This window comes from Ostrea edulis, chromosome 1, assembly GCF_947568905.1.
Source record: "Ostrea edulis chromosome 1, xbOstEdul1.1, whole genome shotgun sequence".
In the NCBI taxonomy this organism is placed as follows: domain Eukaryota; kingdom Metazoa; phylum Mollusca; class Bivalvia; order Ostreida; family Ostreidae; genus Ostrea; species Ostrea edulis.
In genome coordinates this window covers 18717464-18732346 of record NC_079164.1, presented here as the reverse complement: position 1 = coordinate 18732346, position 14883 = coordinate 18717464, and the positions used below count along the sequence as shown (strand labels likewise).

The 14883-nt window shown below is 37.2% G+C and overlaps 2 protein-coding genes across 2 annotated transcripts in view; both read right to left on the bottom strand.

Annotated features, from left to right (window-relative positions):
• LOC125663294 (uncharacterized) overlaps positions 1-4942 on the bottom strand; it is a 5070-nt gene extending 128 nt beyond the window's left edge. Inside the window, exons 1-9 of the mRNA XM_048895594.2 lie at positions 3675-4942; positions 3270-3409; positions 2820-3117; positions 2250-2417; positions 1466-1639; positions 1096-1248; positions 910-1015; positions 687-808; positions 1-247 (exon numbers count right to left, since the gene is read on the bottom strand). The exon at positions 1-247 is cut by the window's left edge and continues 128 nt beyond it. Of these exons, the coding sequence (XP_048751551.2) occupies positions 1-247; positions 687-808; positions 910-1015; positions 1096-1248; positions 1466-1639; positions 2250-2417; positions 2820-3117; positions 3270-3409; positions 3675-4148 (1882 nt within the window). The 5' untranslated portion in view covers positions 4149-4942. The remainder of the gene's footprint in view (positions 248-686; positions 809-909; positions 1016-1095; positions 1249-1465; positions 1640-2249; positions 2418-2819; positions 3118-3269; positions 3410-3674) is intronic.
• Positions 4943-8136: 3194 nt separating this feature from the next.
• On the bottom strand, positions 8137-14726 carry LOC125663303 (uncharacterized). The gene is made up of 9 exons (XM_048895601.2): positions 14220-14726; positions 13927-14066; positions 13548-13845; positions 13245-13412; positions 12401-12574; positions 12136-12288; positions 11953-12058; positions 11488-11609; positions 8137-8575 (listed from the first exon to the last, which is right to left on the bottom strand). The coding sequence occupies exons 1-9, from the start codon at positions 14670-14672 to the stop codon at positions 8318-8320; spliced, it is 1872 nt and encodes a 623-aa protein (XP_048751558.2). The 5' UTR covers positions 14673-14726; the 3' UTR covers positions 8137-8317.
• Positions 14727-14883: the final 157 nt, after the last annotated feature.

Genomic DNA, 14883 nt, shown 5'->3' with positions numbered 1-14883 from the left:
TGCTGTCAGCAATGTTGTTGAAAGTAGACAATGCGAGCATGGTGGTGACGTACGTATAGGATTCCGAGCTCCAGAACGGGAAGTAGGAGGGGTCACTGTTGTAACCATGGAAAATCGTGGGCGTCTTTAGAGATTTAAGCTGCTGGTCATACCAGGATTCGACAGCCACGCCCTCCATACCCCGGATGTGAATTTTGGTTCCGTTGATATGACTGTTACGATTTGCGGGGTACTGAGACCATGACGTCTGAAGAAAAAAAAGGATCCCATCGTGATGTCACCAATGTTAGTGCTTGTTTCTTTGAACACGCGTTATCAGCATTCAGGTTAGCCGCAAATCTGTAGCTCTCTGGGAAAATATTAGGTCTGTGCCCAGAGAGCTACAGATCTGCAACTACGTCCCGGCTACCATCGTTATTGTGTCCTAGAGATAATTAAGTACATGTAATGGCTAATTTTTTTTTTTTAAATGCACAGTAGGATTGCAATTGTTAACAGCTTTCCTCTGTTTATCACTCTGCATTGTGTTATCATCCGATTGAGTTTCATAAGAAGATGAAACTTTCTGGTCAGATTAGCAAGGAAAATATTATCATATTTCATATGGCTTTACTTTCTTAAGATTTAAAGATATGTTGGCAAAACTTTGAAGTGCACTGTTATATTTTGAAAATGCTGAAACTAACCCCAAATCCTTTGAAGGACCCGGAGAAAAACATGTTCCAAGGTTTATATTCCTCGCCGAGAACATATTCGTTCAGGAAGTTTACAGACGCTGCGACAACTTTCTTCACATCAGCGGGGGTATCTGAAAATTGGACGCTTTGAACAACATTTTGTTATGTACGCATGTATATTTGCACACAATGTCTTGATTTTCAGGAGAATGAATGAAACTAAACTGCTTACTTTCGTCCCAATGGAGGTGTTCTGTTTTATCGTTATAGTAGGTCCAAGTGGTTATCAGTGCGTTAACTGCCATTGATGTTGTAAATAGTCTATCTTCGCCATATTTCTAGGTTAAATAGAATGTCTCATTTCGCCATGTAAAGAATCGTATCAAATATAATTTTTTAATCAAAGAGCAAAGCATACCACTGGATGACCGTCTTTGTCATAATCTCCGTTTCCCAAGAAATCTTCAAAATACGCCATTGTAGAGGTGTTAAAAATGGCTTCCTTGGTTACAGTGGTTGTCATAGTTTCACACAGAGCCTGTCGAAGTTCCCCCATCACGATGTTCATTGCCTGCCAAAACAAATGGGTTCATTGAGATTGTGTCATTAGTTCTGACCTATATAAAGTATTTTTATTGGAAAGAAGACTATTTATAACGTGGAATCTAGTAAAATCGGTTTCATTGTTATAAAATGGAAGTTGAATTTTGGTGACAGATGGTAAACATTTATCCCAATAAACTTTCGTTGACAAAACAGGCCTAATCATTGGAGTATGACATATTTACGGGATGAGGCAGTCCACCACCCCGATGACGTCGAGTTAGTTGCGCGTACGTCCTTGCAACGAACCAGTAGAATTCATTGACAGAGGGATAGTATGTCAACGCGAGATCTGGACGAGAGGAAAAATTGGTGTTGATCTGGAAGGCGATCATGGTCGATGTATTCAGGTATAGTTGCTATGAATAAAAGAAATCATGACACCAACACTTTAGTTATGATTTTGTACAAGCTAACTATTCCCACTTGATTAGCGAAACAACTGTCATATTACCTTTTCATTAATTGATATCACTTAAGATTACTATATCAAGACTTATACATTTTATGACACTATAAGGTATCAATCAGGTTGCTGCCTCGCAGATCCGAGTTCAAATCCGCCAGTGTCTTTTGTTCATATTTATTAAAATAATTATTTGAAAATCAAGTTTTTAACCAAAATTGCTTTCTTTTTTTTTCTTTTTTTTCTTTTTTTTTTGGGCCTTTTTTGACATATGTACTTATTACATATCGTAATATCTTTCATGATTAAATCATCTTGTGCTGATTTGATCAACTCTTTCAAGGTGTAGTGAACCATCTGAAGTAATCGAATAAGATATATCACCTGCTCTGCTTCAGAATGTAATATTTCTTATGTAATTGATATCACTAAATCGTTTTGAATTTGTAATATTACTTATCGTTAAGTGAAATCACTGAATGGCAATATTAACATGAATAAACAAAGAAACAAACCGGCACAAAACATCAAACAAGATGACACGTGATGTTTCTGATTGTTACCTGGATTTCTGGATCCTCCAGAACCTCTGTTGTAGCCAGTCCAGACAGAATGCTGTTGGTGATTCCATACAGAGCGTTGGCTGACACCGTGACGTCAACGTTGTTGACGTCACTGGGGGTTATCACACCGTGGTAGTACTGAGTTTTCAAATCATTGAAGTCCTGAACCTAGTGCATGAAGTTATTCAGTGTTTGAGGAAGAAATTTAGCTTGTGCAAACAGGATAATTGTATTTATCATGGTTTCATGTAAACTCTCTGTGATTATCCGAGAAATGTTTGGAAAAACACGTTTCCCTCTGTGTGTAAAACAAATCCCATTCCCTACAGGATTATGTCATATAGATATGAAAACATTACTAAATATAGGGCAATACTATCATAGAGAGATATATTGTGTGTCAAAATGCATGTTCCGTTTGCCGTAGTTTTCAAGTGGTGTTCGAAATGATTATATGCGTATTTCAAATGACAGAATTGAGATAGATTGAGTTGTGCTCAAACTGTGATACTAGTAAATTTCATGTTGTACGGAATGAAAATATCCTCATGAGCATTTTCATGTACCTACCCAAGTTGTGACTAAAGACAGACTCTGATTTTTAGCCTTTACGTCCTCCAGAAATCGCCTCATGTAGAAGTACGTTCGGGTATCTATCGTGTTCACTCTCGTGTCGTTTGACATCGGTCTATAGGCATAATGCTTCAGGGCGTTAAATATGGAGGAGAGGTTGGCGTTCCTAGACTGCCACAACACAGCGGAGTTTGGAAAGTCCGAAATAAAGTCCTTCAGGAGAGAACCCAAGCCCAGATTCACGGACGTGTCGTCAAAGTCAGGAGGAATCTGAAATACGCGCTTGTAACCTTCCCTGAAATTGACGATGATTATTAGAAGGGGAAAACAAAGGTACAAGATTTGATTGAACAAAGCCGGTTGCATCCTTTCCACACTTATCAAAGGAATTGAAAAGTGTATTTTTTATGCTCAATTTTTCAACTCTAAACTACCGGTATATTTTACCTCGTTGCCAGAAGTCGTTTTATGGTTTCGGTAACGTGGTGAAGTCCTAATTTGTCAAGCTCTTTGTAGACCGGGTCCCAGTCTATGAGGTAGGTGGAGTTGAAAAGATCCAGTAAATTCACTGGTGTGCTCACGTACCCCTGAAGGTAAAGGTGTACGGCATGTGAATATAATCATTTTCAAATTAAACCTTTAAAATTTCATTTTAGGTGGAAATTGTATTATAAAACTTTAATCTTAAGTAAAACTTGTAATACTTTAAGTCAATTAAATATTCCCAAAAGTTAAAAGTCTCAATTCTTAAAAACGCGAGAAATATTGCAGGAGTTGTGGAATGCAACCAAAGGATGATTTACTTAATCGTATTTGACAACAAAAGTAATACATGTAGAAAACAAAATTAACCTTTGCTTGCTCGTTGAATATTTGGGGCCAGAATGCCATTATGGAGTTTGTGTAGTTGAGATTTTTATTACGATGATCCATGATGAAATCGATGGATAAATCCAGCATCTCTGCGGTTGGTTTCGGTGCTTTTCCATATTTATATGCTTCTAAGAGAGAAGTTGTTACCCATGCTGTCGCGAACATGTTATTGTCGAAAACTCCAAAGGAATACCGAAGGGTAGAATCAACCGGAGCTCCGTGGAAATACATTTTGACGTCACTTTCGTAGACTCCCGGAAACTTTGCCCATATCAATGGCGGCACCGCTGGGTTGTACGTTGTTGTCTGCATATTTTGTAATTTATGGAATAACGCATTGATTGTTGTAGTCAAATTTGTTGCAGCAAACGCATCTCCAATGATGAACAATGTTGTTACAAATAAAGTCACCCACACGTTATTGCACCCAGTGAAGACCATTTTAAAGATCATCAAAATAGGAAGCACGATTTAATGGAATGATTCCCGAGAAGTCCTTATCTGAATAGTGACCTTTTATCTACCGTTCTTCGACATCTGCCTTATATTATCTGTCTATGACTTTCTTGATTCGATGTACATTGTATAATGTTTGGTGAGAGAGAGAGAGAGAGAGAGAGAGCAATTGCAAGTGTATAGTAATACTATTTTTCCTTTCACTCTTAATCGAAAACAAAAGCCTCCAAATAAAAGATAAGTGGGTATGTTCATGTTCTTGCTCACCTGAGCCTAAGTAACTAATTTATCAATGTTCCTCTTTCGGGGCTTTTCCGTCGTGTGTGTCGGTGCTGGTGCAATGATCGAAAGCAGAATTTGTGTCACAATAACACAATTGTTATAGGCTTCGATATCTGCTGAAAAGTATTGATTGTCATACATTTTACCACTTCGGACGTATGAATTACCTTTAAGATGCTCTTTAAAACACCTGGTGTTACGGATAATAATCCTTCCGAATTACACCGTCATTTTTTTAAACCAAAGGAAAAGATGTCGGCAACATAAGCAACTTTGTCGGTCATAAAAATCCCATCCTATTTCAATTCAAGTCTACACATTGTATTTACTACAAATATATTTATACTATTGCATCTAATCTTGATGATTACAAACTTTATAGTGCCTAGATGTACTAGTAGATCCAACTTAAACAAAATCCTCCTACACTTGCTTGTTTTTCTTTCAGCTGGACATGTCCTTACCAGTAATGTACGTGTAGTTGAAAATGACGACCCGAAGTCACTTGTCTGAAAAGATCCGAAATTTAGAGAGCCCCGATCTTTCAATTGGCAACAGAACTTCATCTTTATTATGAATTCTGTCAAAAATTATGCCAGACGATTGACTACATATGACAAGGAACAACTTGACACTTAATAATATAAGAGGAATATCAAAATCTCGTATTAGTCAATTTAAAACGAAAAGTACATACCAGCTATCCTTCTGTGTTTAGTAAACAGAAGTGAGGTAGGTTACATGAGGACTATGTATTGGTTCCAGCATACAAAGCTTGTAACTGCATTATCATTGTGAGGCTCGTGATCACAAATGTTTAACGAATTTGGTATTAATTTCACATTTGGTAACAAAACTGACACTCAAAATTCCCTATCAAAAGACAAAATTCTTTAAAATGACATTCTCGTTTTAAACACATTAAATATCCCAGTCAATGGAACGAATAAATAGGAGTTACCGTACCTATATTAGATTCCAACTCTTCACAAAAATTCTGTAATTACAGAGATACACTGTAGGATCCAGTAAATGTTCTACCAAGCCCATATCCTTACTCCTCACCAATGTATTAGTTGTTGTGGCGGGGAATCGTCAGACATACGTATTGTGCTCCTTTCAGGGCCGTAAATTAACCTTCAATTTGGAGGAGGCAGGAAATTAGGCGGGGGTCTGGGGGTCGCCCAGGCCCCCAGACGCTGAGCACATTTTGTGCACACTGAACACGTTTCGTGCAAAATCCTTGATTCTAGGGCCTTCTAAGATGTTACTTGACTAACTCATTCTAAAAGAAAGATTTGGAATGCTTTTTAAGGGAGGTATCATGTTCTTAGTTATTGGAAACAACATAAATTCTAATGAACTTTAAATTTTAATTTTTTTTGGCTCAAAAGTTGGAGGAGGCAGCTGCCTCCTCCGCCTCCATGTAATTTACGGCCCTGCCTTTATCAGCTAACTTTATGAGGAAGAAAAGATCTATTGTGCCCTTCAGCTCAACATTTAGATACAACATATCATTGGGATAAATGCTGTCTGACGTGTTTCATACCGATTGACAGGTCTTTCTAGGCACACTGATTTTGACTACGGATTACTCCGTTTACCTGAACAAGACATATGGCTCACGCCAGGTGTGACCGGTCGACAGGGGATACTTACTCCTCCTAGGCATCTGCTTCCACTTCTGGTAAGTCCATAGGTCCGTGTTTGCCAAAGTCTTTATCTTTTGTTTCTTATAGGAGTTATGAGATTGGTCACTGATCGTTATTTTCACCTTTCATCAATGACATTTTATTTATTAGCAAAACTCGCTTTCATTCATATGTGGATTCGATGTATCCCAATGAACTCGAAGACACCACAGAGTTTTCTACGTCTGCTTCATTTTTGAATATATTGCTGAACAAACATGTTAACGGCAAACTAGCAACTCAGATTTATGACAAACGAGATGACTTCAGCCTTCATCGTTAACTTCCCATAATACTCCACTATCACAGGTCTGCATTTGGTGTTTCTGATGTTTATCTCTTTCAAATGATTGATGTTCGAGATTACTTCAGCTTCTCCATCATTGGCTTCCCATATTTGTGTAGAAATATTCCACCATTAATTGCATGGTGGTCTTGTCTCTCAACTGATTCGATACGTGAGAGCATGTTCTGCGTATGATATTTTTTTCAATCGAAAAAGGCTACTGGCAAATAAGTTGATGTTACAGGGGTTTCAACAGTCTCGTTTAAAGACAGAATTTCGCAAATTTTATGGTCGTTATAATGATATAATTTGCAAATAAGACCTGTCATTGGGTAGAAGGCTGTCGGACGTGTCTCATACTATTTGTTGGGTCGTTTTGCATACTGATTTTGACTACGGATTACTCCGTTTACTCAAGATATAGGGTTCACGACCAGTGTGATCGGTTAACAGGGCATGCTTACTCCTCCTAGGTACCTGATCCTCCTGGTGTATTTAGGGGTACGTGTTTGTCCTACTATCAGTTTTGTATTCTTTATGAGATTTATCAGTTTATTATTTTCACTTCTTCACCCTTTGTACAAAATCTCAATGTCGTTCGTCTTTAGAAATATATTGTTGGTATGTTGCATTTCATGGACGGGATAATGCTTTTCATTCCGATATCCGAATGACCTTGTTCAAATTGCTTTCAATCATGGTAATGCTTTTCACACTCTCACATTACATGTATATATACATATAACATTTTTATTGGATACATGCATTCTAGGGATGTCAACGAGTACCTGACTATCATATTTTTTCCGCGTTTCGGTAGAATAGTGGGAAAATTTTGTCTTCACTATGTGTATTTAAAATGGTATAGCCTATATAGTGGCGTGATCCATGAATGGTGTTCAGATTTTGACCAATAGAAATGCTTACTTAGGGTTTTTTAAGAGACAGTTTTGTTAAATTATTCACTTCTAGTCGCCGTTCTGCATGGGTGAAACAAACTTTTTATAACATAATGTATATTGCTTATATTATTGGTATTTTGTGAGGTCCGTTCACAAACTCCCTACATCCAGTGGCACTTGGCAACAGACACAGGTTTCCTAGAGTTTTTCATTGGTAAATATCATTTTATCTTTAGTTTCTTCCTGGCCGGCCTTGATGTTTGTATTTTCATCCATGTTTTAAAAGGAAGTCAGCCATTATGACGATGTAGAATACCTCCTTAAATACCTGTTTTAGTAATGTTCATAAATTCTAATGCTTCGGTGTTTTTGTGAGTAAAAATCATGTAAGTATAAGGTAAAACCGATTTTAATTCGTTAATGTTCAAATAAATCATTTGAGTTTGGGTGTCGGTCTGTAAACATACCTCCATAACCCATTGTTTGGACACACTTCAAAAGATCTCATGATGGAAAAAAGCTGTGAAATGTACTGATGACTTGGGTACATTCTGTCAGTTCGGCGGTTTTTAACCGAGTACTCGAGTATCGCTCGACTAAATTCTCCTCCGAGTATTTGACTGGGATATCCGACTAAAACTGACATCCCTAGTATATTCATTTGTAATGTTTTAAGTAATAATCATCCCAAGAAAACTTTGTGACAGTTTCATATGGAGAATGGTATTTTTCAACATCGTACTATAAATCTGTTGTGTCTATGGCATAAACTAAAGATGACAATATCTGGTATTTTAGAAAAGAAAGAGCATTCCAAATGCAAACCGAGTCCTTCTGAATTTAATCAACAATTATTTAAACATGGATATCGACGGGTGTTGTGGGTGACTGAATATATGCAATTTGGTTGTTAAAGACTTCATTATTTAATTTCATACTACGGATACACAAAAAGCTATGTGTTTTTCTCCATTTTTGCATTTTAAATCCCCTTGTTAGTCAATGTTAGCTGACATTCTCTGCAATGTTATTGAATGTCGATAGAGCTAGCATGCTGGTGACGTAAGTGTATGGTTGTGAACACCAGAATGGGAAATAATCTGGAGAGCTGTTGTATCCATGGAAATCAATGGGAGACTTGCGAATTTTAAGCTGCTGGTCATACCACGTACTGTTCACCATGCCCTCCATGCCCCGGATATGGATTTTGGTTCCGTTGATATATCCCTGTCGATTGGCAGGATAATGAGAGGAAGAGGTAATCTGTAAAAAAAAAAATTGTCGTTGGTCAGTTGCAGTTTATTAATACCATACAAATCAACATCAAAACAACATCAATAACCTTTCAACACTTTACACGACCATTCCTCACGATATATTAAAGACGAGACTTTTTGACATCACAGAAAGTTGCTTTCTCAATATAAATGGGGAAAAGGAAGTCATTCAAAAATTACTTTGTTGAATACTCTGATTCTACGCTCAAGTACTCTGAGGTTGATATTAAAAAGATGCCGTAGTTCCTCATTGACAATATTTTAGTAGTTTTTAGTAATCAAGTCATCCAACAGTCTGTTCGAATTTCCATGGGCACGAATTGTGCTCCTTTATTAGCTGACATGTTTATATAATCTTACGAGGCAGAATTTATTCGAAAGTTTTTACATGAGAAGAAATCTCTTGCTGTGCTTTTCATCCCGTCATCTAGATATATCAACTATGTTTTATCTACTAATAATTAATTGTATATAGTCCCGTGGGGATCAGGGTTAGAATAGGTCCTTAGTACCCCTTGCTTGTCGTAGGAGGCGACAAGATGGGGTGGTCCTTCTGATGAGACCACAAAAACCGAGATCCCGTGTCACAGCAGGTGTAGCACGATAAAGATCCCTCCCTGCTCAAAGGCCGTAAGCGCCAAACAAAAGCCTGAATTTTGCAGTCCTTCACCGACAGTGGCAGTGGTGACGTCTCCATATGAGTGAAAAATTCTCTAGCGGGACGTTTAATAACATACAACCAATCAACTAATAATTAATCATTTTTATTAATATGTCAATTCAATATATCCCAATCAACTCGAAATAAAAGACTCCAAGATTTTCCACACCTGCTTCATACTTCGATATTTTAATGAACATGAATGTTAACAGCAAACTGACAACTCAACTTTATGACAAACGGGATGACTTCAGCTTCTTCATTGTCAACTACACACATTTTTGTAGCAACATTCCAATATCTCCTGGATATGGTGTTTATGTCTCTCAACTGATTCGATACCCAAGAGTTTATTCTGCATACAGTATTTAAAGGCAGGCTATTAAGAAATAACTTGATTTTACAACGGCTTTAAAGACCCAACTTTAAGTTAACGCCCCCAAATTTTACCTGTGTTGCCATCAATGATAAGCCGCTGGTCAATCAAACTTTTAACAATAGAGCTTAGGTTGATTGACGTTTGCAGAGACCGTGGTCTACAGCTACCTGAGAAAGATGTTTTGATAACAATCATGGCTAATGATGACCGGCAGTCTTCAGATCTCGAGGAAAGCCCCAGCCCAGTATACCTGAGTTTTGATAGCATTGACTCGCACCTAGAATATTTTAATTTCTAACGTCCCCTATACAATGCAATTTATCATCGTATTTTCTCTCTCCATCTTTATACATGTATTATAAATTACACAATCAGAAATCAAACAATAGTAAAAAAAAAAAGCATAAATAAGTTATTGAGATATTTCTATTTATAATTTATCAGGGCTTTATATTTAGAGAGAGAGAGAGGGAGAGAGAGATAGAGAGATACTGAGATATTTCTATTCATAATTTATCACGGCTTTATATTTATAGAGAGAGAGAGAGTTATTGAGATATTTCTATTTATAATTTATCCCGTTTTTCTATTTATAAAGATGAGAGAGAGAGAGAGAGAGAGAGAGAGAGTTATTGAGCTATTTATAATTTATCAGTTTTATATTTATAAAGAGAGAGAGAAATGTGTAAAACTGTAGCAATAATATGACATGGCAATAGTGTTGCATACGTATGACAATAATTACTCATTTAGTCAATGATTGAGAGTAAGGGAGAGAGAGAAAAAGGGGGGGGGGGTAGACTAGCTATGTGTCAGCTTCTGTTTGGGATACCATCGTTACACAGACACTACGTCCACAGAAACCCTAAAGAGAGAGAGAGGGGAGGGGGTGTAGACTTCGTGTCAGTTTCTGTTTGGGGTGCCATCGTTACACAAACACTACAGAAACCCTACAGACGGCCCATATTGAGGGGTATCTTGATCATTCTTCATTTGGTTGTACATGTACACAGATCTACTTGGATTTATTCATTCTCTCGAAACATGGATATTTTACCTACTACACCCACGACATCGCGAACTCCCAGGACACCAGGAAGTGCCCGGAAATGCCGGGTAATATTATATTTAGGAAATTATTTATATACGATATATATATAACAATTTAATTAGAAATTTTAAAAAGCAAAGGTTTAGAAATGGGCTAAACCTGTCATTTGCAATACATAAATATGACCAAGTTTGAAGGTTTACGGGAAATAGAAATGCGGTATGCATGTAGGTAGAAATTTTAATTATGTTTTTTTTTTTTGCACAAATCAAGACACTAAGCATAATTTGTAATAACCTGAGAAATTTCCTGTGTATATCATAAAAATATACACAACAACTGATCTCTTGGCCAGGTAAATTCCAGGTAAATAACATTGACCAAGGATAAGCTCCGCCCACATTCAGTGATCCGTGGAGCAACCGTACGGTGTTTTTTTTGGGTCTTTAACAATCTGGTTTAAAATCAGCAATTCGCAAATATTATGGTCGTTATAATGATCTAATTTACCAATACGACCATTGGGTAAAATGTTGTCTGACATGTTTCATACCAATTGGGGCCATTCTTTACACACTGATTTTGACTACGAATTACTCTATTTACCCGATCGAGATTAGGGCTCACGGCGAGTGTGACCGGTCGACAGGTTATGCTTACTTCTCCTGGGCACCTGATCCCACCTCTGGTATGTCCAGGGGTCCGTATTTGCCTTATTCTTAATTTTGTATTCTTTATAGGAGTTACGAGATTGGTAAATTTTCGTCATCTTTACCTTCTCATATTGAAGCTGTAAGAAATACTTACTGTGTGTCCTTTTACTGATCCGGAAAAGAATGTATTCCATGGTTTGAATTGTCCACTGAGAACGTACTCGTTCAGGTAAGATACCGAGGCGGATACAACTACCTTTACATCCGAGGGAGTATCTGAAATACACATGAAATAGATTGATACTTCCCTAAACAAGGTATATCATCAAGATTAACTGGTGGTCTTTTTTACCCAGATATGAAATTGAATGGTGTTCCTTTTCACCTGGATATATAATTGACCGGTAGTCCTTTTTCATTGAATATCAACTTGACTGCTATATAACTTTTTACTCGGATGCAAATTTGACTCAAATAATGTTCCCTCTTACACTGATATTCTGATATAATATTGACTGATACTTAGTATAAATTGACTGGTGTTCCTTCTCACTCGGATATAAACTTGACTGCTATTTTGTCTTACACGGATATAAATTCGACCGATTGTCCTTCTTACCCGGATTCCAATGCAATTGTCCACTCTTTTCGTTGAAGAAAGTCCATGTTGTTATCAAAGCATTTATAGCCATGGAAGTGGTAAAGAGTCGATCTTCGCCGTACTTCTACAGAAATATAAATTTATCTGAATCCTAGTACCCAAATCTCTCCAGCCTAACTTGATACTCTAAAATAATCTTACCACGTGACGACCAGTTTCATCTACGTCGCCATTGCCCAGAAAATCATCAAAATACGCCATGCCTTTCTCATCATAAATGGCTTCTTTGACAACCGTTTTTGTCATTGTTTCACTTAAGGCTTCTTCTAATTCGTGCATTACTTTTGTCATTGCCTGATCAAAAAAATAATAATATCTAATATAATACGTATTTCTTGCAGGAAAAAGTCTTTAGATCCGTTTTAATGAATATATGAATGGCAAGCTAAACTATTTATCGTTTTACTTCATGTGGTAGACCCTCTGTACGGTATCTGCGACTCAGAAGAGAATATGTCCTTGCGACGAACCAGTAGAATTCCATAACAGAAGGGTAGTAAGTTAACGCGAGATCTGGACGAGAAGAGAAGTTACTATTGATCTGGTATGTGATCATCGTGGAAGTGTTCAGGTAGATTTGCTGGTAAATGAAAAATAAATAGATTTTCCATAATTTATCCTACACAGATAAGGCCTCAAGAATCAAGTATCGCAGTGTACTATGCGCCAGTAAGGTTCTTATTAAGTCTAACTGGTCGGAATGCATCGTCATATTCTAGCTAGTTTCTAAGGATCTGCAACATGTCCGTATCCTATTTTATACATGAAACTATATTTCTTCATTTCATGAAGAGATAATGGCTGTAAGTTGGCTTATCTCTAATGCTGTAGCATCAATCAAAATTGTGTTAAACCAAAACTCAATTTTCCGGGAAATAAAACGATATTTCTGTAAACTATAGGACACAAATAGTGTTCGAAAATCTTTTTTTTTCAATAGCATATGGACAGCATCATGCATTTCTATAGTATATCTAGAAAATATTCAAGAAATATCTTTTATCTGAAATTATTTTGTAAAATCGCTCTATTTGTTAATTAAGTAAAATCGTTCTATTTCCTAGCTCCCTAGTTTTAAAAGCATTGCTTTGAAATAATTTTCAGCATTAGCATTAGCGCTGGGTCGAGTGGCAGATGTTTTTTCAGTTCATGTACATATATAAGAGGATTAGAAATTGAGCTAATGCACGTAGAAGAAATCAAGTCAGTTTGAAAGAAGAACCTTAGTTAGTTTCCCAATACAAATGTACCTGTATTTCTGGATCCTCCAGAACCTCTGTCGTGACAAGACCAGACAGAATACTGTTGGTAATTCCATACAGAGCGTTGGCAGAAACCGTCACGTCAACGTTGTTGACGTCACCAGGCGTTACCACGCCTCTGTTGTATTCAGTTCTGAGATCATTAAAGTCTTGAATCTGCACATGAATCAAATTAGATCCTTATGATATTTCAAAAATACACATCACATGTATTTTGTTTGATATACATGACAGTCAGAAAGATTTGTACGACTGTGTCAGATATAAAGTATATGGAGGTTGGTAACGTACCCATGTGGCAATCAACGCAACCGGTTTTCTCTCTGCTGTAGCGTTTTCCAAGAAGTGTCTCATGTAGAAATAAGTACGGGTATCTATCGTATTTACTCTTGAATCATTCGTCATGGGTTTATATGCATAATGTTTGAGCGCAGTGAAGACAGATGATAGATTGGAGTTGTGAGTTTGCCATAACACTGACGATTCCGGGAAATCGATGATGTACTCCTTCAACAGAGATCCTAAACCTAAGTTTACTGAAGTGTCGTCAAAATCGGGAGGAATGTGAAAAACATGACGGTATCCATCTCTACAAGCAAGGAATAACTTGTTTTATGTATATACGGTTTTATACAAATACTAGTATTCGAAACGTTCTATGAGATCTTGCCTCCTTTCCAATAGATTCTGAATTGTTTCGGTGACATGATGGAGACCAAGAGAATCGAGTTCCTGGTAGATTGGATCCCAGTCAACCAGGTATGTGGAGTTAAAGAGACCAAGGAGATTCACAGGTGTGCTTACATACCCCTGTAAAACAACTCTTCATACTCGAAAAATAATTTCTAGGTGTATGATTTTAAACTACACATGTAGTTTGGATTGTGATATGAAACTTCTCAAACACGTCCCTGTGTCATATACCACTTCTGTAACATCATTTAAAAAAAATAGAATACAAACCTTGTAGTTTGCATCGTATAACTGCGGCCAAAATGCCATTATAGAATTATTAAAACCAGCATTTTTGTTACGGTGCTCCATAATGAAATCGATGGCCGAATCTAACATTTCTCTTGTTGGTTTCGGTGCATTTCCATATTTATACGCCTCTACCAGACACGTTGTAACCCAAGCTGTGGCGAACATGTTATTGTCGAACACTCCAAAGGTGTATCGAAGGGTGGAGTCCACGGGGGCACCATGAAAATACATTTTAACATCACTCTCGTACACCCCGGGGAATTTCGTCCAAACTAAAGGTGGGACTCCTGGCGTGTACCTTGTTGCTTGCATATCCTGCAGTCTCTGGAACAAGGTGTTTACGGTTGTTGTAAGATTTGTCACACCAATAACCCCCTCGTTGTTTACAATGAAGATTATTGCAGAAAACACTAAAGTATTCCATGGCGACATTTTGCTGTGGGTTTCACGTGTTGCACTATAAACCGACAGGTGTTATCTGACTGTGGATTTATCTTTAGTCTGCGACAGTTCCAGTACGAATTGATACTTACTATAAATAAATCCAACAAACCAAAATTGTAAATGAAGACAATAACACTTCACTGACAAACCTCTTTGAAAACTTTGTGAAAAATGTCCTTTTCAAGTTGTCACAAAGACA